At 40.1% G+C, this 25,101-nt stretch overlaps 1 protein-coding gene across 2 annotated transcripts in view; it reads left to right on the top strand.

Moving 5' to 3' along the window:
• FAT3 (FAT atypical cadherin 3) overlaps positions 1–25,101 on the top strand; it is a 322,962-nt gene that overhangs the window by 279,579 nt on the left and 18,282 nt on the right. For both annotated transcript variants that reach the window (XM_071555911.1, XM_071555903.1), the window contains exons 18-21: positions 79–877; positions 8,513–8,647; positions 9,657–9,814; positions 17,146–17,614. In XM_071555911.1, the coding sequence (XP_071412012.1) occupies positions 79–877; positions 8,513–8,647; positions 9,657–9,814; positions 17,146–17,614 (1,561 nt within the window). The remainder of the gene's footprint in view (positions 1–78; positions 878–8,512; positions 8,648–9,656; positions 9,815–17,145; positions 17,615–25,101) is intronic.

The raw sequence follows: 25,101 nt of genomic DNA, 5'->3' as shown, positions 1-25,101 counted from the left end.
AGTTATGGTTGTAGGCTGTGTTCTATGTGTGTTTTATTTCTGGATTTATTTCTTTAATTTTTTTCTTAATTACATTAGGCAAAGGACTCTGGGAAGCCTCAGCAGGTTTCCCACACCTACATTCAGGTGAGAGTTATTGAAGAAAGCATTCACAAACCAACTGCCATTCCACTGGAGATTTTCATTGTCACCATGGAAGATGATTTTCCTGGGGGAGTCATTGGGAAAATTCATGCCACAGATCAGGATGTGTACGATGTCCTCACATACACGCTAAAAACAGAGCAGAAAAGTTTGTTCAAGGTCAACAGCCATGATGGGAAGATCATTGCCCTTGGTGGCCTTGATAATGGCAAGTATGTCCTAAATGTCTCTGTCAGTGATGGCAGGTTCCAGGTACCCATCGATGTTGTAGTCCATGTGGAGCAATTGCTACAAGAAATGCTGCAGAACACAGTCACCATCCGTTTTGAGAACGTTTCCCCGGAAGATTTCGTGGGTCTTCACATGCATGGGTTCAGGCGTACCTTGCGAAACGCGGTGCTCTCCCAAAAACAGGACAGCCTCCACATCATCAGTATTCAGCCGGTGGCAGGCAGCAATCAGCTCGACATGCTGTTTGCGGTTCAGGTGCACAGCGGTGGATTCTATAAGCCTGCCTATTTGATTCAAAAGCTTACCAATGCAAGGAGACACTTGGAAAATGTGATTCGTATTTCTGCTATCTTGGAGAAGAATTGCTCTGGACTGGATTGTCAGGAACAACACTGTGAGCAAAGTCTGTCTGTTGATTCACATTCCCTGATGACCTACAGCACAGCACGAATTAGTTTTGTGTGTCCCCGCTTTTACAGGAATGTGCGCTGCATGTGCAATGGTGAGTACTGCCCCCTGTTCCCCTACCATCTTTGCATATTATGCGATAGGATCCATTTTATTCCTCTGACACAGATTAGAAGGGGCATTTCAATTCAGTCCACTAAAGCATGACTGGCTGATGCGTTGTGGGAATTGATTTCTCAGGCTTGGGAAGAATTGTTCGTGTTTACTGATGTAAATGGAAGTTTCTGAACTTTGGCCTTTTACGACAAAGACCTCTTTCCTGGAGGCTCCGTAATCAGAGCCATCAACAAGCTTCCAGGGGAGGGGAAGAAATGGGAAAGGAAGGGAGAGAAGAGGGAGGGATGTGGTTTCCCACCCAGCTGATGCCACCACTGGAATAAACCTGGAGTGTGACTGTAGCAGAGCAGCCTGGTCTCCAGCAATGCTCCAGCAACCAAGGAAAAGCACTCCTGACCTAAGCTGGGCAGGTGGAAAAGGCCATTTCCAGTTCCATTTCTGCAGAGAGGCATGGTAACCAATGAAGTATTTTATTAGCAAGCACTATTCCTGACCTTTAATGCTGCACTAGGGGACAGGGTGAGCTTCAGACTGCTCCACATTTTGGCAGAGATTTCACATGGGCATATGACAAACAGACTCAAGAGCCAGTCTTCCGTATGATTCTGCACTTGGATTTTAAAACCTTAGGCAGTTATAATACTAGCTCTGTTTCTTCTGTTTGCCAGGCTATTTGCTCCTCATTCCACTTCATTTAAGAGCAGAGAAAAAAGCTGCTGCTGTAAAATCAATACATCTAAGTCTCCTTCATCTTAAAGCAAGCGCGCGCGCGCACACACACACGCACACACACACATGCACACAAAGCAGAACAAGAATTCTGCAGCCATGCCCCTCAATAACCAACCTTTGTTTCTGCAGCAGTCAGCAGGGCGTCACATTTTACCATTGACCTCAGTGGAGATGAAAATAGGCATAAATTGCATAAAACTTAAACAGAAATCATTTTTTCCAGCAGCACATGAATAATAATGCCATGGAAGTTCAATTCTGTAAAAAGTACCATAACTCTGTATCTGAGGTACATTCAAGAGCGGACTATCTGGTCAATTTTTAAGTAATAGTGTTTTAGGTTTCAAATAGACATATCTATTATAACAATAGTCAGCATTTTGTTACACATGAAAGGCTTTGAAATAAAGGATTTTCACAGGGGACAATCTGCAATATCCTCCTGTCAAGTCCAGGACCCAGGCAGGAACACTGTCTGCAAAACATTTTTATATTTTCTAAGTCATAGCTTAGTCTCATTTTTGTATCAAGAAATCACAAACCCTCATCTCCTTGGGGATAGTGATAGTCCTCACTGTCAGAAATTGGTTTTCTGGCAGCCAAAATTTTCACTGTTTATAATTTCATTTCACTACTTACTAAAGTCAATAATGATGTGTTATTCCCTCTGCCTCATAATCTCTTATCTTAACTCCAAAAAAGGGACTTTGCAGTGTAGTACAGTGTTGATCCAGCAACTCTCCCTTTTTCTCCCTGCACAGCGGGTTTGCAATGGAAACACAGAAATTCAGCTGGGACAGCAATTTCCAAATTTTTCTGTCATCCACCAGTCAGTCCTGAAAATAGATGGCAGGCTGCTGGAAAGCCAGCCTGGCTCTGAGACCATTTGTGGTCCCCAGCCTCTGGACCATTTATCATGGCCTTAAAGACTGTTGTATGGGAACAATTGCAACAGGCAGCTTGTCTTGGTCCAGCTGAAAAGCTGAAGGGTTTCCCATTCCTCCAGTTCAAGCCACTATGTGCTGATTTCCAATGGATGGTCCACATGATTTGGGGTGGTGTTGTGCCTATCCAGTCTATCATCCAGCCTGTAGTAAAAAAGTGTCCAAAGCTGCCAATTTAGGTATAGCTGCTGAAGAGGTGAAAACCTTGGTGCATATTGCTTTCACAGAAATAAGAGACCTTAGTGGGAATTCATGCTTTGGCCTTCTCCTCAACAGTTAATGGGTCAGCCTGTTCTACTGTTTTTAATTGCAGGAGCCGCAGAAAATACATTGGTATTTAGGTAAATACACAGACACGCACTGTGTTTTCTCACATAGAAGTAAGACAGACTTCTGAGGGTATATTAGTTAGAAAATGTATGGATAGTTTTGCCTTCAGAAGGCTAGAGATTAGAGTAAAAGAGTTAGAAAAATGCAAATGCTTCTTAAATCAGTGATTCTTGTCCATGCATATAAATGCAGCGAGTCAGGAAAAAGTGCACAAATTTATTTTGGCTTGTTTAACAAGGCAGCATTAGCAAGGTATTATCAGTATAATAAAAGTATTATACTTTCATTGTTACTGAGTTAGTTTCACATCCAGTAAATATTAATAGCTTGAATTATGAAAAAGCCATTAAAATATTGCATATGTTTCCAGAGATCTGATTCAATTATGACCCAGAAAGCTTGAGTTTGAACTAATTCACTCATTCCTGAAATATGTATCATACTTGGAGTGTTTTTCCCACTGGCAGATGTCACAGATATGCACAATTCATGCATGCCAGCTGTGCATAACTTACCTAAATTACCTTTGTGAGCAAACAGAGTTATCTAATGTGAAAATGCAGGGAGACTGTAAAACAGGCAGTGGATGAACTTCACAGGTTCAGCACCTCAGCACTGGAAGGATAAGTTCGAAAGTTCATGTGCATCAATCTTTGCCTTTAAAATCAATAAAATTGAACTAAGGAGTTTTCCAATAACCGGCTGTCTCCTTAGATTTCTGCCTCATCTCTTTGTGTTTGTATGAAAAATATTATCACAAACTGTTTTTTTGGTGTGACTATGCTTACCATTCTCCCATCACATGATGTGAGGTATGCAAACATCTGTCAGTGCTGAGGAAAATAAAGATAGGAGGAAGGGAATAAATATATTCACATAAAATAGTTTGCATGCCATTCTCATTTTTCAGAAACAAAAATCTACACTGTATTCATTTCCATGACACAAAGTAATTCTTTTGTGTTGAGACAAAGATGCAGGGAAGAAGCAGTTCTGGTTGGGACTACTTTGCTAGAGAGTTTTTCTACGTTATAATCTGCCAAAAGTGAGGTTACATTATGATTTTTGTAGGAGAGATCTGGATTGAAATAATCTTGACAAATGTGGATATATATCTACATCTGTGGTGGTCACTCCAGGCCCCATTTGCAGACACTGGAAAGAATGAGGTGTTTTTAATGATGTGATACGTCTCTCCCAAAATATCTAAAATCAGTCAGATGAAGCATGCCCTAAAGTTATATGAGATGAATTCAATTTCAAATGTTTAATATGGTTCTGGCCTAATAGAATTTTTCTAATAGATGCAGAAGTGTTCAGCAAAAGTGCAGACACTTACATCCACATTATTTAATCAATAGAAAAGTAGTTTTGGACCACTTTCTCATGAAACAAGACAAGGCAGACTTTATGAAGGTTCTTCTAGCATTTTGTGAATGGTCTGACAAAAGGAAGTCATAGACTGTGAGGATCTGCTATTAATGTAGGATGTGGGGTTTTTTCCCTCAGCTCCACAGAGCACATACTGCCTCTTAAAGAGTCCTGGGTGCTCCGAAGGACTGGGCATCAAGAATCTAATTACATGTACAACACTGCTTTTCCCGTTTTCAGGAAGCACACACATATATACTAATGAGCCTGGAATTCTCTTGGCAAGGAAGATTGAAGGTGTCCTGTCTGTGCTTGGGAACAAAGAACTGCAGATAACTTTGATAGATTTGATTTGGCCGTAGTCCTTTTAATGTTGCACTTGTGTAAGGAATGATGTTTCTCCCTGTGATATTAAGGCCCATGCTGAGAATGCATAACCTCATATAAAATGTGGGAGAGTTGAAGTGTGAAGTGGGGGCATGACTGTAGAATCAGGATGAGTGGGAATTGGTATCTGTCGCTTAAGGAGTCCTAAGGGAAGTTGTCATCAAGGAGTGGATGGAAAAGGTCAAATGTCTTGTTATTCTAAAACTCAGAGAGAATCTCTTTCACTAGGACTAGGACATACTGTCCATCACAAAGTTTTCCGGGGGCACCTGAGCTGACTAAACCCCTTTGCTGGCTAGTGCAGAAACAATTCTGTGGTGTCTGCACTGACGTATATGGTACATTCATTGCCTACAATACCTGGTCACTATCCTCTAAAAATGAAAACAGGTCACAGATCTTGAGTATCTGGTCTTCCCTCCCCACTAAACTAATTATTACTAAAAGGTGTAGTTTGGAATTGCTTTGTAAGCTTCCTGCAACTCTGGCCCTCATGGTCTCTCTCCTATCAAGTTTTCTTCTGCACTTCAGAGAAACACTCTTTTAATACTCATAAAGATTGAGGAGAATGAGCTGGTAGAAAACTACAAAATGTCATAAGGCATAAGTTAAAATGATTGAAGCACTCAATTGTCAAAACATATTTACAATCCTAGTTGTTCTCCTTGTTTTGAAGGAATAGGAATTAAATGTATGTCTCACTTTGCAATGGAAGAGTGTTCTCTTCCTCAGTATACTGGTTAGAAGATTGAAATACTTTTATCATCTTTTAGAGAATTAAGCTGAAGATGATCTGTCAAAATCAAGTGGGTCTATTCCACCTTCTCCTGCCATGCACTAGTTGATGCTAGCTCATGTGTTTCTGTGATACCTTGTAGAGAACAGTTTTATTAATACTAATGTGGGTTTCAGGAGAATGCTGTGGATTGTCTGGACTTGCCTAGAAGATAAAAGATCAGTTCAAATTTATATTTCTTGAATCTCTTACTGGATGGTAAATAGACTGCCCTTTGGAGTGGAAATGCAACATTAGAATAATTTTATTTAAACTCAGGCTGTAAATCTTTGATGTGGACAACATCACCTTGAACAATTTTGCTCCACATAGTTGTGAAATCACCCTGAAAATGCGTGTTAGCTGGGGCAAGGCAATAATGCAGATTTGTAGCTTATGTACTTATAACCATACAGACAGGCATAAAGCACTTCTCCCAAGTCTGAATATTTTAAAAATTTTGTGACAGCTATGAAATCCTGCTGCAGCGGTATGAATAAAAATTTGATTTTCTTGTAGTTTACCAGAAGTACTCATGGCTGTTCAGGATAAGCAGTTCTTTAGTGCATCTCCACAGTTGCACTAAGTACATTAGATCTTTACCAACCATTTTTTGAATGTGTAAGGATGACTCTGAAGTATAAATCAGAGTTTGAATCAGCTGAAAAACCTGGCAGAGATGGATAACAAAGTAAGCTGTTGCTTTATTGCTTCATGTCAAAGATAAAGTCATAGGTTATGGGATGCGAAAATTTGCAGAGCCACATTTGGAAATCTCAGTGCCCCTTTCTGCTGCATACTAATGAGCTGTGGGGCTTTTGTCCAAATGACTTGTCTGTCAGCTGCACAGAGGTTCACTTGAATTACAGCTTCACAAAAGGTTTAAGTTCGTTCAGAGAAGGGATATATTCTGTGTACACCAGAATCCTGTATATTCGTCACATAAGTTGAAATAGCTGAAACAACCCAAGACAAAATACAAGGTGGCCTATAGAATATTTAACAACCTGTTATAATTTCAGAAATAATTGTTACTTGCCATTGAATTCTAAGAAATGTGGAGGGTTATTTTAAGAAAACAACAACAACAAAGGCCATCATATTCTCTGTTAAGTTCTGCAGACCTTACTTTTAAATAGGATATAGTTCTGTGGTGTGGAACCCTATTAAATATTAAATTTCATTTGTTTCTTGATCTATAAGATTAAAGAGTAACTGTATATTGCAGCTGTTATTCCTGTTAATGTTACCTACTAATGTGATTAATAAAGATTGCCATGCATCATTTTCAAACAGTGCTATAGGCAGTACTGTAAATCGTTTACTGTGTAGACCTCTCAAACAAATGTTTGATAAAGGAGGGGAGGATGTTAAATGTTAAATTGACTGTGCTGTACATCAAGGAAGACATTTGCAGTAATTGCCATATTTGTAGTCAGCCCATGACCACTTTGAAACCTACAGTAGTAATTTTTCTTTTCCCAGAAAATACTTACAGTGTCAGGTAATTTCAGCTATGCTTACTATGAGCCCTGCTTGGCTTGTACAAAAGTGTGAGAGCAATAAGATTCTTTCTTTCATTACTTTTAGAGATGTACTCTATGACAGGTTGATTTCTTCCTTTATAAATTGTAAATAAAATAATATACTCAAAAAATAAACTACTTTTTTATTATAATAAGGATCCTGCAATATACAAGGACTGCCAATATTCAGAAACTGATGAGTGGGAAGGTGTGTTTTAGCATTAAATTCATCACCTGCTTCTCTAGTAAATTAACTTGATAAGGAAACAAGAGGAGTCTGTCCATGTCCAGCAACTGGCTTTCACTCCACTCAGGCGGTGGTTGCCATTCAACAAAACCAAGGGCAGGAGTGCCTTTTTTCCTGCATTGAAGTCTACTTTCATAGCAGCCACACATAGATGCCCATATGTAGGAGCTGACCCTGCATCTACCAAGAACCTTACTACAACCTTATTCCAAGAAAAGGCTAGTTGTTGTGGAAGTCACATATTCCTGGAAATTCATATATTAAGCTGCAATAGTTGTATTGTGTTTTGCACTATTGTAGGCAGTGTTTGCAAATTTTAAGCTTAGGGCAAGGAAAACAGATTTATTTAGACACTTCTAGAGGTTATATACAAATTTTAGCCAAACCCTATGAAATGCAAAAAGTTTCTTTGACATTGACAGGCTTTAAAGTAATCCCTTGACTTACTCAGCTTGATAGATGTAAAAAATGTAGGTGGTTTTCAAGAACCTTCATGTAATTGTGTCACTCAGGTATTTTAAGCAAATTTAAAACTCAGCATTGTTGTGTCCCTTCAGATTGCCAAAAGGGAGGACTGGTTTTGGAAGCCTGGGTAAGCTGGATAGGATGTGAGATCTCAAAAATATCAGGAGGACTATATGGAGAGGGCAAGTTTGCCTATGCTGTATGACCAAGCTCACAGCATGTCCGTTGTAGTATGAGGATGAACGGTCCAGCTACCAGTCTGTTTCCCAAGTATAGCTTAGAATCATTGAATGTCCTGAGTTGGAAGGATCCCACAAGGATCATGGAAGTCTGCCTGCTGGCACTGCACAGGACCACACCAAGAATCACACCGTGTAACTGAGAACACTGTCCAAATGCTTCTTGAACTATGGCAGGTTTGGTGCTGTGACTGTTTCTGCCTCCTTAAATTTTCTTCCTATGGGTGTGCTGGGGCAAAAGGAGTACAGTTTCAAATAACTTTTTTCTCATATCTCTATAAAACCCCTGCACCAGAAGGTTTGTGACAAAATGGATGTCCTGAGAGTTACAACACCAACTATAGTTACTGCTCATAAGAGTTTGTTTTTATAATACAGTCCCATAGTGTTTAGAGCAACTATTACAACCTTGCTATGTACTTCTCAAAAAATACTTCTGTCCTCTTTGAAGGTTTGTTGGTTTTTTTCCTTATTATTAATAAGCCATTTTTTTCTTGTAGTGAACTGTGAGATCAATAATTGTCTTTTATTACTCTTACGTTGCAGCAGATGATGCTTACACTGTGAGTTCCTAACAGTATTTTAACCTATTGCAGGAGGACTCTGCCCAGGGTCCAGTGATCCCTGTCTGGAGAAACCGTGTCCAGGGGACATGCAGTGTGTGGGGTATGAAGCTAATCGGAGGCCATTCATCTGCCAGTGCCCACCAGGAAAGCTGGGTGAATGTTCAGGTGAATGCCACAGCCATAAAGTGGGATATACTTGAACGATTAAGTGCTGCCATTCTTATTTCCTAGGTAGAGGTGCCACTGAAGTCAACAGAGAATGTACTGCTTAAACCACCTCAGCACTGGCAGTTGGTGTATCTGTTTATAAGTCCTGTAAATACTTGTCTTTATAGCTATGGGGCTGTGTGTAGACAGAAATTCCCACTGACTTGCTTAAATACCAGATCAGTAAAACAGGCTGCTGAGAAAACAGGGTTTTTCCTAGAGAATGTTGTGCCAGATGTTTTCCTGCCATGGGCAAAGCTCTATAATTAACTCTTCTGCTTACTATTTAGATTACCAAAATTCCAGTCTTTATTAATGAAAACACTACACCATCCCAAAATGAAAGTTTGAGGACATTTGTTAGTTCTCTGCAGCTGTGTTGTTCCCTGGGATATAAAGGAGCCAGGTGGAAAGCCAGTGAAGTAGAGCTTTCTGTTGACTTCAGTGAGTCCCAGGCTGCATGATAGAGAATTTGTGCTATTTACCTGATGAAAACACAGCAAGTACTGGACTGTGGTCCTGGGCAGTGGTTGCAGGAAAGTCATTGCAAGCATTTGGCTGACATCTGCTCACATCTGACTTTATACTCATAACTCAACTGCCTGATGTACAGGTATGGGCATCTTCGAGTCTCTCCTGTTATCAGTGAGGCAAGATAGGTGCCTCCAGGGGTGTATAAGCTGCAAAATGCTGAATACTTGGAGAAACCTCTTTTTTCTTTTTTTAAGTATGGAGAAATAGAGCTTTCCTCCATCACTTACAAAATAATTTTAAAAAAGAAAAAAAAGAAATACAATATATTTTGTAATAGGTGCCAGCTTTTCTTCTCATTAAAAAATAGGGTTTATTTATTTCTTCCTAGACATTCTCATTAACTTTGTAAATTCTTGAATTTAAACTTGATAGTTGAGGAATTTTTTCATGGGTCACTAAAAGCACATTTGTCTTTTCAAAATGTTTATTTCAGGCCACACTTCCCTTAGCTTTGCTGGGAATAGCTACATTAAATACCGGGTTTCTGAAAATAGCAAGAAAGAGGAATTCAAGTTGGCTCTCCGTCTGCGAACCCTACAAAGCAATGGGATTATAATGTACACCAGAGCGAATCCCTGTATAATTCTGAAGGTAATTAAAATAACTTATCTTTTCTGCAGTTCTTTTTTTTTGATTCTGTGTTTCCTGTTGGCTCTTGAGTTGGAGAATGCTGTTCTCATTTCAACTGTAGATTTAGAAGATGAAATCTGCTTCTTACAAGGTAAAATAATTTCAACAACAGCAGCAACAAAAACAACCAGAAAAGCAGCTTGTTAGTGGTACTTGGAAAATTCCCCGCTGCTTGATGTTCATTACAAGAACATTGTGTGTCTGTGAGCAGAAGCCAGTCTGTATGAGATGTAAAATTTGGCCATTTATATCACTATATAGTCAAAACTAAGCATTTTGAAATTGCTGTTCTGCCCTTCTGTCCTTGTCTGTGGTTAGAGGATATGCCCTCACTGTTACCGAGTTAATTCCAAACCAACTGCTTAGAACATGTCTCCTACTGAATCTGAAGATCTCTGCACTCTGTGGATTGAGATCATTTGTTGAGAGAGTTGTGGGGTCACTGGAGATTGATACAAAATCAATATGCAGTTGATAAGCTCTCCATGCATTTTTCTTCTTTTTTTGTGTTTCTGTGACACGGCAAATATATGCTGCATGACAAGAGAGTGCTAGGCTCATCCAAGACCCTGCTTGTATAGTGTTTCTGCTATAGCCTCTAAGATACAAACTGAAGACATTGACATTTGTCACTCTGCCATGTTCTATAATTCAGCAGTGGGAGAAATGGCACAGAGCCTTTTGTGTCTGTATTTGCATCTTCAGAGTACTTTTGGCTGAACACTTAGGTAATGTTGAAGTGGCTAGATGAGTTATTAATGGGAAAAAAATAATTTTATAGCTTTTAGACTGAAATATTTCATGAGCAAGAGTACTATCAGTCATTCACTGGGAACTTGGCATTGTTCAGATTTGTACACGACAATTAAGCTCTGCTTTGAGACATGGAAATGCAGTTTGAACTTTCAAGTGTATTTTTTTGTTCAAAGAAAACCAAACAAAACTGCAGGTTGGAAAACCTTCATCATGGTTGCTCTTAGCACATTTCAGCAGGTAAAGTTTGCAATTCTGTAATTTTGAAAAAATATTTGGTAAAAAACAAATGGTCCTAGTGGAAGGTGCCACTTGAAAACAATGAGAGATGATACAGAGGTGGGCTGAAATAGATAGGATAGTGATAGGAGAATTAATTTTCTTAGATTTTAGTGTATAATGCTCACATCATTAAGAGTACAGCATGTCCAGGTCATGGGCAACTGAGTGAAAATCTCCAGTTGAAGCTGAGAAATTTCTCCACCAAAATAGAAAAGGTGACGGTGGTAAAAAAAAATAGTAATAGAACCCCTCATTGCAATCACCTGAGTTGAGCCTTTAGTTTTGAGGTAAGAATCATGTGTTTTCAGTCACCAATTCCCGCAATCACCTAATTATTTTGATTTGAAAAATGCTGAGAGTTAAAAGTAATACATCAAGGAGCAGTGATGGGAGCTGTGGCTGTTCTGCTCCAGTCTCAGAGGCCAACCTCTGTGTCAAGTTCTGCTTTGTTTCCTATCTCTATGAAAAAATTTCCAGCTCTTAACACATCTCACACAGTACTTAGTAGAGAGCTTCAGATGCATTGCCACCTCACATATCCGATGAGTGAAGTCTAGGGCCATGTATGGCTGCAAAGCCTCTGCTTTCTCCTATGCGTTGAGCAGGGAAGGACATGGGAAATTACCTTCCCAGCACATCATGCTTGGCTTCCAGGTAGGGCAGATTTCACGTTTGCAGTGTATGCACATCCTTTTCCCAAGTTTGGCCACTGGCTTCTGTATGCAAAGGGTTTAAAGAAAATGAAATCAGTGTATTTGGCATAGTTTTTAATTAAATGGTATGACTTAAAAGATCAGGAGTTGTCAAGAGTTTTGTTTGTGAAGGTCTTTTAGCAGTGGAATATCAGGCTAAGGTCTCACAAAAGTGCTCTGTAGCAGAGAAATGGCATTATACTCAAAGAATTAAGCCCTATCAGGTCTCTTCTGGATGGCAGCTGACTGATGAACTGCCCTTTGAGGATCTCTAGCTCAGATGTTTTCAAGTAAGTTACACTTAGACTTTCTAAGCATATGTTTTTTCATTTGTAAACCAGAGGCAAGACTTTTTTTTTTACTTTAACCAGGTACATGTGTTGTAAGATAGGGAGGCACTCAGAAATGAGGCCATTAAGTAGATTAATTAGAGGTCTGTAAATGTGAAGTTGTTATCATTTGAGCATTGCTTTCAATTAAATTAAACATGAGGAGAAGCTTTCCAAATAGAGGATAAAGGATGGAATCCTGTGCTCTTTTGAGCACTCTGGCATCGTTCCAGCAAGGCACTTAATCATTTGCTTAACTTCCTATATTTGAAGCAAATTGGAACTACTCACATACCTTAATTTTAAGCATGTACTTAAGTATCTGCTGGATTAGCACCAGAGGGCCCACCACCTTCACTGAGCTCCAAAGGCAGAAGAAATATGAGTCCCTGGGAGGACAGGCAGAAAACACCACTGCTTTTGGGGCATACAGTAGCATTGATTGTTTTGAAGTAAGTATCTCCCATTGCAGTCTGTTTAAAAATTAATGCTGCAATATGGTTTTTGGTGTTTAAGTGATCAGCCTAATTTTGGGAGCTCATACATTTGTGATAACTCCAGGGATGGAAATATTTCATAATCATAACACAGTGTCCTTCTTGGATGAATAATCAATTCCATAGAGCAAACTGCATGTCTACTACTTTGCTGAAAGCCTACTGGCTACACTGCATTGTACAATATAATAAGAGTGTTATTTATTCAGCTCTTTCAAATAAAGCAACTCATCCATCGATTTTGAGAGGTTGGCCATTTTTTTTGTTGCATGCTCTTGCTTTTAAGACAATTGGAGCAAAATGAGATGCAGGTCGATGGCCTTTTTTTTCTCCTATGAAAAGATTTCATGTGTTAAAACCAGTACCAGTGTTTCCCATATACCTAAATGGCACCTATATGGGAAAAGTAAGATTTAACCATTTAAAGTATTACAAGACTATTGCAGAAGAGAATTCCATAATTCATCTCATTTTTTTTCAAGGAACATAATGGAGATTCAACATTTCTTGTGATATTTAAAGGATTAAAAATAGGTAAAGACTTTCCAATCATGCCGGAAATATAGCTGCTAAATGGTAAAAAGCAAGCATATGTTCTTCTGTCCAGGCAGTTAATGTGAAACTTTTTGCATCGTTTAGTTAAGTGTGTTATTCATTTTAGCGCATTACTGTTGCATGGCTTATGCTGGATAGGACTGAAGCTTGGATACGGTCCCAGTTCTGGCTGGAGTTGAAACGAATAATATTTTAATTAAATATACTGTTTTACACAAACGAACCTGAAATGCAATTCAGCTAACGAAGTATTTCCCCAGATAGATTAGGAGGCAGCATGCTGTATCCATGGTGTTTTACTGCAGATGGACTGTGTGAGCTGGAGGTGGTCTCAGAAGAACCATTTGATCATTTTATTGCCTATGTTGACACACAAATATGGATGTTAGCCAAACATCTTAGCCAGGCTAATATTCTAATACAATTTACAAGATGTGTCTGGGTCCATTTTGCTCATGGAATTAAATTTTTGAAATGTAACGGATTGTATCAGCTCTTGGAGTTTTCTCTGTTCTTTTTACTTCTCTACAGGTGAGGTATTTTGTGGTTGTAAAAGCATATGTGTTAACCTCCCTCTCCTAGTTGTTATAACTGAGACTGTAACTATCCCTGAACTTATAAAGTAGAAGTTTGGTGGGAATCTTCTGCCCAGCTAGGATGAAGAAGCGTCTCTCTGCTTTCATGGTGCAGAGGGGCTCTGCTGGTGCCATGGGCTGCACTGGTGAGGGGTTGCAAAGTTTGCATATCTCTTCTGTGAAATGGAGTAACTCAAGCTCTCTACTGTGTTGCACTACATAGATGGAGGATAAAAAGCAATGCCACACATTCAGTCCTGGACTGATAGTCTGATGCTATCAGCTCCCAGTCAGACCAGCCATCCCACTGAGGTTATTGTCTGGATAACTGCTGAGTCTGGACACACTGGCTATTCATTGGATTTCCATACTATTTGCTCAGATTGAGCAGTGGCCCTGACATCACAGTGGTTACAAGGAATCACAGGAACACCATGGACTGATTGCTGAGTGATGGTTGAATCCTGTGTGCTTAGGAGTGGAAACAGCAATTTTGCCTGCCTGGCCAGCCTAGCTGCTGAGTAGTCAGGACAGGACTCCTTTGCAGCATCTGCTCCTTGCCAGTTCTTCCTGTTCCTCCTCCTCCTCCTCGAGGCACCAGGCCATCAGGGGACAAATATTTCCTCCCAACCCCTTTAAGCAAGGCCTGTGACTTGCCTGATTAATGAAAGTACTTTTATGATCCCATTGCTAGGGGTATCTGGACATGTCATGGTCTTTTAATGTATGTATCTCTAAAGCAGTGGTTTGAGATACAGGGAAATGACCTTACCCCTCTTTTACTGATGGAGACCTGAAACTAATGACTTGCTTGAGATCTCAGAGGAAGAGTGTTGCCAAGTGTGGATTCCCATGCAAATCTATCAATTCTTACATTAGTACTGTAAGCGTCAGACCATTCTTTCCACCTTTCACTCTGGCCTGAGGTGGAGGTTACTAGTGTTTTTTCAATAAAAGGAAGGAAACTTAACCTTTCAGACTACATATTTACTGTGTATGTCAGATCATCTGCTGGTAAAAAGAAGTAAAAGTGGATGAGAAAGATGTATAAAACATATTTTAATGGCAAATCTTTTAGATCATCATTTCCTGTATACAAATGGTGTAATATTTATTCCAGGTGCTCATATGTGGTGTTGTATTTATAAAGATAATTGGAAAAACATGTTCTGTGAGTAAGGGTAATAGACATGCAAGCAGTAGGTCCTTCAGGGCATAAGTAGTCTTAAGGGAGGTATATGTATATTATACACAATCAGTAGAAGAGTTTCCATAGGAAAAAGCCTTTTGAATAAGCAGCAAGTTAGCTGCTTATCCAATGATGCCTGTTTTTCAAAGTGTTGGCATGTATTTTTCTGTCTGATTTGTATTTTCTGTCTGATTTGTATTCCTATTGAGCCAGATCTTTCACTTTCTGAGCAGCATCTTCAAGGTTTATGGACTGTTCTGTTGCTCAGGGAGAAGAGAAACTATTGCTCCCTCTCTAGAGAGAAAAATCTCAGTTTATCAGGGCATCTTGTTTACTGTGATTCCTCTGGAGAATGTGCTTTAACAGGCCCAATTTCAATCCATAGAAATATTTTACAGCTGAGTTTTAAGTCCTATAAGAAACGATTTTTTTTCTTTACTGAAAATTTATGCAGACTCATTTTTCTATACATCCATTAGCCATTTTTGATTGAGCTGTAGGAATACCATGCAACATCCATCCCTTAAGCGTGTTGCGTTACAATCCTAGATCTGACTTCTCAGTTTCATTGCATCCTACAGGTCAGGGACTTTGAAATAGCCAGCTAATTCTAGCTCCTCCTCCCTCTACGTCCTCTTACCATGCAGAGTAAGTAGGTAGCTAACATTGATGGGGAACTTGCCACATGCTTGGCACCTCTGTGTCCTCGCTGTCCAAGTAATTACAGAGCGGTGGAGAGGTGTGGTTTATATCCCAGTTGCCCAGTGTGTCTTGGCTTGATGTTCAGTTCAAATTCAGCAGGTCAAGAGACTGAGGATTTGAAAAGGAGAAGGAAGTCCAGAGATCTATGGATCTCAAAGATTTTACTCTTAGTTTTTTCCCAGGTAGTTTTGTCAACCTCCAAGGGCATAAAATGCTGATAATGACATGACAGCACAGTCTGCTTCTGTAGGTTAACAGTTTCCCATTTACCTTCAAGCCACATCAGAAAGCCTGGCAGAGAGGTGCTTGGTCCCACAGTTGAGACATATGCCAAGGAATGTGTCTAGCTAACATGGTTTTAAATGACTGTTCATGCTAGAAATGGCCAAAAATGGCCAAAGGCAGATGATCACAATGCAACATCCTGACATCTGCAGTAGCCATGCCAGTTTAGCAGACCACCAAAGCTCTGTGGTGTTCTTGCATTGACAACTATGGCAACTCTGCTTTGATGGTGGGCAGCAGTCAGGCTCTGTTATGGATGCACCAGTGAGAGGACAATGTGTGCTGCAGGGAAGGATGAAAAAGGACACAGTGCCTGAACTTTTCAGGGTGATAAATAATGGGACAGAACTGTCTTGAGATGGGGTTTGCAGAAATAATACTTCCTGAAGCATGACATAAAGGTAAAATACTTGCAAGAGCTTTCAGAGAGCTTGAATTCAATTAATGTGTCATAAGAAATTATTTCCAGCCTTCTCAGCCATTTTAAACTTATCTGCAATCTGTTAGAGAAACCTAAAATATTTGGGTAAACCGCTAATCAGAAATGTAGCACTTCATAGCTATTCCCCTTACTCTTTACTTGGCCTCCCCTAGCAGACTAGTACAGATTTACCCTTTATGAGGACTTCAGATGGTTGAGAGACAGGAGGGAGAGTGAGAAATCCTCTACCATCTCTCCTAAGCCACAAACCCAGCACAAAAATGAGGAAAGAAAAAAAAATACGAGCAGTCTTATGTCATCTGTGAGGCATACACAGAGCAGGTACTGTAGCATCTTTGGAAAATAGCTGACTTCTGGTCAGCCAGAATCTTACTGTTGTTATGAGAGAAACTGAACTTACAACACTTAAGGACAAATCTACACCTCGCTGAGATGCTCCAAAAGCACAGAGTATGTACATGAACAGAGCACCTCACATCACTAGCTGAAAGTACTGGCCATTGACTTTGTCACGAGCCTCTTTCAAACACTCAGAAGTGATCCTGTGTCCTGACTGTCCTTGTGGTGTCATCAACTTACTGGGAGCTGAAACACAGCTCATGGATGAGTAATGGGACTTGCTGAGACAGACATAGTTGTTCAGCAGCAGAGCCAAGAGCTGAACATGGGTCCTTCACTCCATACCCCATTCAGTGAAACCTACTGTTATCCCAGATTTTGCCAGTGTTTTGGATCTATATTTTTTTCTACATTTTCAGTTTTTCTGCAGTAATTGGCTATGGGTGAATTCAAAGTAAGTTGATATTTATCACTTATTTTTTGCTCATGATAAAGGCACAGCTTTTTGCTTTATTAGTGTCATATAAGAGAGCAGCTTTAAAACTGTACAGAGACTGTCTAGAAGTCCCATGTGCTTCTAAATTCTCTGTGAGAGTGTATTATGAGACAGCTCAGCGGCTGAAGCAGTTTGATTTCTGCATTTCTCCTGCAGATTGTTGATGGCAAACTCTGGTTCCAGTTGGATTGCGGAAGTGGCCCAGGAATCCTGGGAATTTCTGGCAGGGCCGTTAATGATGGAAGCTGGCATTCAGTCTTCCTGGAGCTGAATCGCAATTTCACCAGCTTGTCCCTGGATGACAGCTATGTGGAGCGCCGCAAAGCCCCCCTCTATTTTCAGACTCTCAGCACAGACAGCTCTGTCTACTTCGGCGCGCAGGTCCAAGTGGATAACGTCCGCAGCCTGACTGACAAGAGGACAACGCAGGTCTTGAGCGGCTTTCAGGGCTGCCTTGATTCAGTTGTCCTAAATAACAATGAACTGCCACTCCAGAACAAGCGCAGCAGCTTCGCAGAAGTGGTTGGTCTGACGGAACTGAAGCTTGGCTGCATCCTCTATCCCGATGCCTGTGAGAGACATCCCTGCCAGAACGGTGGTACCTGTACTGCTGTGCCATCTGGTGGTAAATATTTTCATTACTTTATGGGTTTCCCCCTCCTCGTTTTTCTCTGTAATTTATTACCAGAGATGGTTTTATGCAGCAACGTGCTTGAAAAATCTCATGAACTCTATAAAACTCTGATAGGTATTGCAAATTGGGTAAAAGCTGTTTGCTCTATAACTAACAGTGAAATGGTGCCCCTTCTTATTGTGTTAGTGTTCCAGGAGGAAATTGATTTATTGGCTGTTAGGATAATCCTATTTCTATAGAAACTAATAGAATTACAATTACTGTAATGCTCAGCTGGATTTTTCAGGATCCATTTACAGCATCCTCAGAGCATCGAAGGCTGTACACAAAGATGGTGATTTCAGACATTCATCGTAGATGCAATAGCACTTTTTCTTTACTCTGTTTCCAAAGCTGGCACAAATAATTACTGAGCTGTCCTCAAACACCTTCATATTTTTTTGAGTAATTTGATTACACGTCTGCATGGAAATAGCAAGTTTGTCCCATTATAAATTTCCTCCTGAACTGTATTTTATGGCTTCCTTGGAGGCCTGAGTGCATTAAGGTCTAAGTAATATTATCCAAAGTTTGTACTGTTCTCATGTGAGAGTACCCTACCCAGTGTTTATGTGGTGGTTTGTGTGATTTGGTGCCAGTGACTTGCTGCAGTGCACAAGTTAACAGAACAGCCAGCATCTTAATAGGAGAAAAGCAAATAGCGTAAGTGTAGGATAGTCCCTCTAGGGCTGTTCTGTCTGCAGTGTGCAGGTTTTCCTTGCAGTTACCCATATTGTGTTCACATGCAGCATTGCACACCTTTTCTGACCGACTAAAACCTCCTCTGAAAAGGAGGTTGCTCAAGAGAGAGGTTTCCTGCAAGTTCAGAGCTTTCCATTCAACTTTCTCGCAGTGATTTTCATCATGGGTTCCCTAGGGAAGTTCCCACTAAACTCTTGTTTTATGGAGCATTTAACCACTGTCCCAGGGCTTTTTGCTTTAATGTGTCCATGCAGTTCCCTTGCATCCAGAGTTATTATTTCTGGTTTTCATTAGTTTAAACCTTGTTCTCATATTTCCTTTCTGACTCCCCTCTACCACATGGATTTTTCTAAACTTTAGGCCTAAAGTTGAGATCAGTTCAAGACTGACATGTGGTGAGATCTGAGCAAAATTGTCACAAGTTTCTCAGTTAGATAGCCCCACCCCTATGAAGTAAGTCCTGACAATATGGATTGTCCATGCTAGGCTATCCCAGCTAACATCCCCTTTGGATCTTTTATTCAGCCACCTCTTCTCCCATGCCATGGCAAATGATGCATCAGGGATGCTATCAGCTTTGTTATTGATGGAAAGTACACTTGATGGGAGTACACTTGGGAGGAATGAAGCACAGCCCTGGCAATCCAGGATGTGTTGTACAGCATGAAGAGAAATGTTGCTTCTTATGTGTGTCTTTAAGGGTCTTTGTTTACCAAGGGAAGGAGAGAACATGAGGACTGCACAACAAGGGCAAGAGCAGATTGTTCTAATTGCAAAGCATGATTATATAAATCCCTAGGAAATATAGCTGTGGTATGTATATGAACGTAACATGGCTTTGATTCAGACTCTACACTTAATAAATGAAGTTAACCATTTGCCTCACATCCCAGGAAGCATGAGAGCAGCTCCTTGAGTTGATTTTGAGTCTATTTGCAGTATTGCTCAGCAATCTCATGATGAGTAAATTAATGTCTTTCTAATAAAATGCTTTACAGTAATTCCTTTTTCCCCAGTGCCATGTGCATGCCAGTTCAAACTGGGGGGAGATAGGGGGTGAGGCAGAAACAAGAAGCACTGAAGATTGGACCCATCTTTTATTACTGGAGTGGCATACACCATTTTCACGTCAACAAAATTCACTGCTGCAAAGCAGTCACAGAACTAATGTAACTTGCCTGTGCTCCTGCCCGTATGAGGGGCATGTGCCCTGCAGGAATGTTTTGGCTGCCTGCCGTTAAAAAATCTGTTTGCTGTTTTTACTGCCTCAGCAGTGTATGTAAATAGAGGATTGTTATAAAGCCATAATTCTAGTGCAGTGGGCCCTGACTGTACATCGGTGGTTCTGCAACCCAGCCCATAAGGAGAGGGCATGGGCGTTTTCGTTTCCACTAGGCAAAGCAATTCTGTTGTTAGTGTCCTCCCTGTGAAAAAAGGCCACGTAATTAAATTCTAAGAGCGGAGAGTCCAACAGTATTGCAAATGCTAGTTGCACAGACACAAATTGTGGTATGCATTTAAGAACCATCAACCATTGCATTTGCTGACATAGATGTCAGCAGCTGACTTCCATTTAAAATAGAAAAAAGATGGTAACTCTTCATTTTTTAAGAATTTTTTTGAGAATGAAAACGGCAGCTTTTTTCCTTTTGGTGAGCAGAATCATTCAAAAATATACTGTGCAAAGTTCTTTTCTCAATCTCAAGGCCTTGAGTAGCATCAGGATCTCTTGACTAACATTTTCTGTCATATTACCCTTCTATTAAAGTTTTTGGAGAATAGTGTTCCTTTTCCTAAACAGAGAGTATTTGGCATAATGGTAAGATTTGTTTTGATAAATAGTTTCTCTTAATTTTAATTTTATAAAGCAGGTTTCATATACTGTTAGCATCCTTTTTCTTATAAACACCCTACTGTGCTTTACAAGAAAATTAGGAAAGGAAAAAAGAAAGCTGAGATTTATATCTAACTTTAGAAGAAAACAGTCAAGCAAACCTTACCCAACATTTCAGCATGAAAGAGTTGCTGGCTACATACCAGAAGTCAAAGGAGCTGTGTTAATTTACATATAATTTGCATAAATCGACCATCTACAGCACAATCGTCCATAATGGTATTCCTGTTGAGAGATCTTCCTTTCAGTAGAAATGCCTACTGCCCTGTTTGCCATTAATAAAAGGCTGTCTCTGATTACCTTTTGCTTCATCCTGTGGTTATGGGAATAGGGTAATATTATGACTCGGATTGGGGAACAGCTACAGTGATGCTTTGTATGCACTAGGAGTGTGTCCATGTGACTGCTGTTGCTGTTTGAATGGACAAATTCCCAGCAGCTTCAAAGTGCCTGGTGCAGGACAGTGCTGTGCATGGGCCACACAGAGATCAGGACTGACCACAGAGTTACTGCCCCAAAGGAGAGCTGCCACAGTGCTAAGCTGACCCATGCTGGCTCTTTCTGTCTGACCTCCCTGCATATGGAACAGGACAGAATGGGGATCTCAGCCTGCAGGAAAAAGCATAGACATCTCACATGAGTACTCCCAGAGTGCAGAAAAGCCTGTCTGCTTTCAAAATCTGGTTTCTAAGACAGCAGAAAATGACCATGGCAGAAACCTCTGCTTGCACTCCTCTGTTGCCACAGGTCTGAATCATGTCCTGCACCAACAGCATATGCCCAGTAATGTCAGTGGTTAAAGGGAGGCTACTGTGTGTCCGGAGATCCCAGGCATGCTTAAGTAGGGCTAGCAGAGGGGATGAGCACTCACTGGGTCTGACAGCTCAGGAGTCTGGTAGCAGAAAGAGGCATACACAGTGTTAGGACAATTTTCTTGGGAGACAGAGTAAACCACAGCCCTGAAATACATACCACATTCTTCCAGACTTCTCAGTCCCTATCCAGAAGTATGGGTCGGTAAAGCTATTTTTAAAGAAAGTTAGCATTTTGAAACCTGACAAACAGCATGACTTTCAGAAACAGTTTGGCTCTTTGAATTGAAGATTCCCAAGAAAATTCAACCGAATGTTTAAAGTGTGATTAATCTATAAGCTGATGAATATGAGGTCTTAAAATAGGAAATGTCACACAACCTTAATAACAGTATGGTGCTACCAGGGCTGCCAATAGTAAATATATGTTTATCTGCATAAGTAACAGCATGAGCAATCTCAGCAATAGAAATCTTTACTGTAATCAAATGCAAACAGTGCACCAAGATTTTCAACCACAGAGAGTAACCTCATGCTTGTAAAGCCTGCAATTATAAGTATAGTTACTTCTTTTTAATTTGATCATTCCTATATACATCTGGCTTTGATTAAAGTTAATGGCTTATATAAGTAGGTGATTTTATTTGAACATAAAGCGTTTGAGCAGAAATATCTACCGAGTTAACGATTGTGAGCAGTGTATGGACCAAAAGTCATTGCTTTCCCCTCTTCATTTTTTCTTTTTTCTTTATCATGAGCAGTTAAAATCCAAAGGGAGGGGAAAATGCAATGTGGCACTTGGGTGGTTGTTTTAATACATGCTTTAAATGATGTTGGCAAAATTGGCCCATGGCTGTTTTTGAGGATAGGATACTTTGAAAGAATGAAGTCAGGGAAAACTAGGTGTAATAATACCATAGTCATGAACTGACCTGGTCTTACTAGTGGTCTTGCTTTTTCACACGCACAAACAACCCAGTACATTGTAATGTGAGTATACCAAATGCACATGAATTAATTTTTAAAAGCTTTTTAGACATTTTATGGGTTTAAATCTTTTTTATAGCTATGCTTTTAGGGATCTGGTTTTAAATTCCCAGTTTAAAAGCCCATACATGCCAATCCTTTCACACAAAGCACTGGTTCAGCAAAGACTGAGATTCATTTTCATACCAACGAGTGGCAAGAGATAATCATCTGTTCAAGGACAGGTAAGTTTAGTCTGAAGTGACAGGAATATGTATGGTTGAAGAACACAGACTTCTTGAAGGTGGCCTGGTGTGATCATAAACATACCAAAACAAAAGTGCTGAGATCCTCTTCACCTTCAATTGTCTCATCGGTTAACTTGCCATGAAACACCGTGTGAGCAATGCCAAGGGCAGGGCTGTTTCTGGACACTGTCAAGTCTGGCTGCACAGCAGGAAAAGAAGCTACATGGGGAGATCAAATGAAAAAGTCAAAGCACGTAACAGATAAAAGCCAGCCTCTCTTGCATGGGATAGATAGAAATAAGAGCATACACATGTTCAAAAAAAGAATTGGCAGCAGTTCGGAGCATCCTCTTTAATAAAGCCAAGTAAACTTTAGGATAGACAGACATTCAGATGCCAGGCTGGGAATGTTACCAACAGAGATGTTTGCTACATAACAGCACCCCATCTGCTGATGGCACTGTGCCTGCCTTTTACCACTGTCTCTGCTTCTTAAGTGCCAGACAAACACAGGTATAAGCAGGAAGCCTTGTAGTGTCCTCACTTACAGCATGTTGCTCTTTGGTAAGGTCTGGGATGAAAAAGACCTGTTCCTCTGGATCATAGGACATGCCAAGAGACCAGTAAGAGAAGCTGTTGGAGTCACAGTGATAAGGTGAGATTTAGCTACATAGAGGGGAGTCAGATTAGTAGAGGAGCATGAAAGAAGTCTAATAAAACACCAGGAAGCCCAAGACTATGATTAGGCAGGAAAGGGCTATGTCTACATAATGCTTTAGATCATGAATGAGCTTTGGTTCCCACTGTGAGAGGTGAGGTGTCACAGGGCAGGACCAGGCTGAGTTGGAAGAATTGCACTGGGTGTGCAGCTAACTGCTCCCATAGCCCAGAGACACATGCAGTGACAGTGCTGGGTCCTCACCACCAACTGTTTTGTTCCACAGACCCAGTGTTGTTGCTCCACAGGGCTTGTTAGTGTAGATACAACTAAAAAGGCTGTATTATTGCTCACAGCTTTTTGTTGCTCTTAGGCCAGCTGTTGGTACAGGCTACTGTGGCACATGCTGAGAGGGTTGTGGTCCCACCCTAGCAGCATTGCAGAGGTGTTTTCCAGACCTTTCTATCTTTTTCCACTGGTTCCCTCTGAAAAAAAATACAGTGGTGACATCGCAGAATTTGCTGACTTGGAAAATGCAGATCAACATTTTCCAGCATCAATGTGCAAAATGAAATATTCTTCTCTCCTGACTTGAAACTCAGATGGACTGTATGACCTTAAATATTGATGAATTTTCAAGACTTCAGTGCCTTCATTGTGAACCGAATCAAGCCCTACATTGCTTAAAAGAGGTTTTTATCCCCTGCTGAGAGAACAGAGCACTGAGCCTTTTTTCCAGCTCTGTTGTCCTCAGATGTGAGAAGTTTGCTTGTTATTCTTGTGCTAAAACAGGAGGGATGAAGTGCATGATACAGTACCAGGATATTAAATTAAAAGTATACTAAAAAATTTTTTGTTAGACCAAGATGCAGTCCTAACCAAAAGGGGTTTCTTTACAATTGAACTTTGTCCACAGCCATGTGGCTAAAATGTGCAGTAGTGGGCAAAATTACAGCCTCTGCTGAGAGGTTTGGAAAAGGATTAAAGGTCTGGCAAGTCTGCTGGCTGAGCTGCTATATTCTGTGTGCTGAGCCATTGTATCAGCCCTTCAGTTCCCTCCTCCATGACTTTTGACATATGCTTTGCTGTGTTAGAGACCTCCCAGGTGAATGCTTTGCAGTTCTGAGCATGTGTGTCATGAAAAAGTTCTGTGTCTTTTGCCAGTGGCTTAAACTTGGCAGTGAATGCAGTGAGAGGAAACATCAGTGATAAGTATGGTAATGTAGTGGTCTTGTTTTAGTGCCTTTTTTATTTCTACTTTTAATCCTTAGACTTAGAATCTTTATTGAATGCTTCAGTTTTCTATTGTCTGATGTGTTACACCATCATTAAATCAAATTCAGTGAAAAATGTAGGCTTTCAGAAGCACACTTTTCATGTTGGTCCTGTTCATACAATGCCAGACAGGGCTCTGACCCATCTGGAGCATTCAGTTTCATCTCCTCTTAGTATAAAATGCATAAATCTATGTTCCTTTTCTACTCAGTGGTAAAAGTATTTTTTTATCAAATCAATAATTCTCAAGTTTTCTGTAATAAATAAACGTAAACAGAATATGTTACAGAGTGAGAATAGAATTTACTCAACTGTAACAAGCACAGACCATGCAAAGAAAGTGATTCAAAGGCTTTGCCTTGCAAATGATTGGCACGTAGGAACTTGGTTAAAAACCAATAGAAAGTTGGCTTTTAACATGACTTTAAAGTTATGGGAGTTTAAAATATCAAATAATGAACAGAATAACATACATATTCTGCTATTATACAAAGCAACAGAATTGGTTATGAATAAAATGTTTTATATTTGAATTGAACATTTTCATTTCACTTAAACTCACTGAGACCATATAAAACATTACTGTAAATTTTTGGACTATAGATGTCACTGTTCAGTCATAAAACGAAGCACTGGAATAGCCTTATTTATTTATGCTGTGTATTCTACCTACAGTCACAGGTTTGTAATTTTTCAGACGCAGACCTTTTCTCCAGGTCCAGAAAGCTGTTCACGTTGTCTGAGTGAGATATTGATAAGACACAAAAAGAAATAATCCCATTTTGCTGAATCCAACTAAATGTGCGTTTTAGAAAGCCTGAAAGTTGGATAACTTCTCATCTTTACTCTGCAGCCTTGAAAACAGCAGTCCTTCTGTCTCCCTT

The sequence above is a fragment of the Pithys albifrons genome, chromosome 1 (genome assembly GCF_047495875.1).
Source record: "Pithys albifrons albifrons isolate INPA30051 chromosome 1, PitAlb_v1, whole genome shotgun sequence".
NCBI classification, from domain to species: domain Eukaryota; kingdom Metazoa; phylum Chordata; class Aves; order Passeriformes; family Thamnophilidae; genus Pithys; species Pithys albifrons.
Note: the sequence above shows the minus strand (reverse complement) of the source record. Positions and strands in the feature narration are given on the sequence as shown.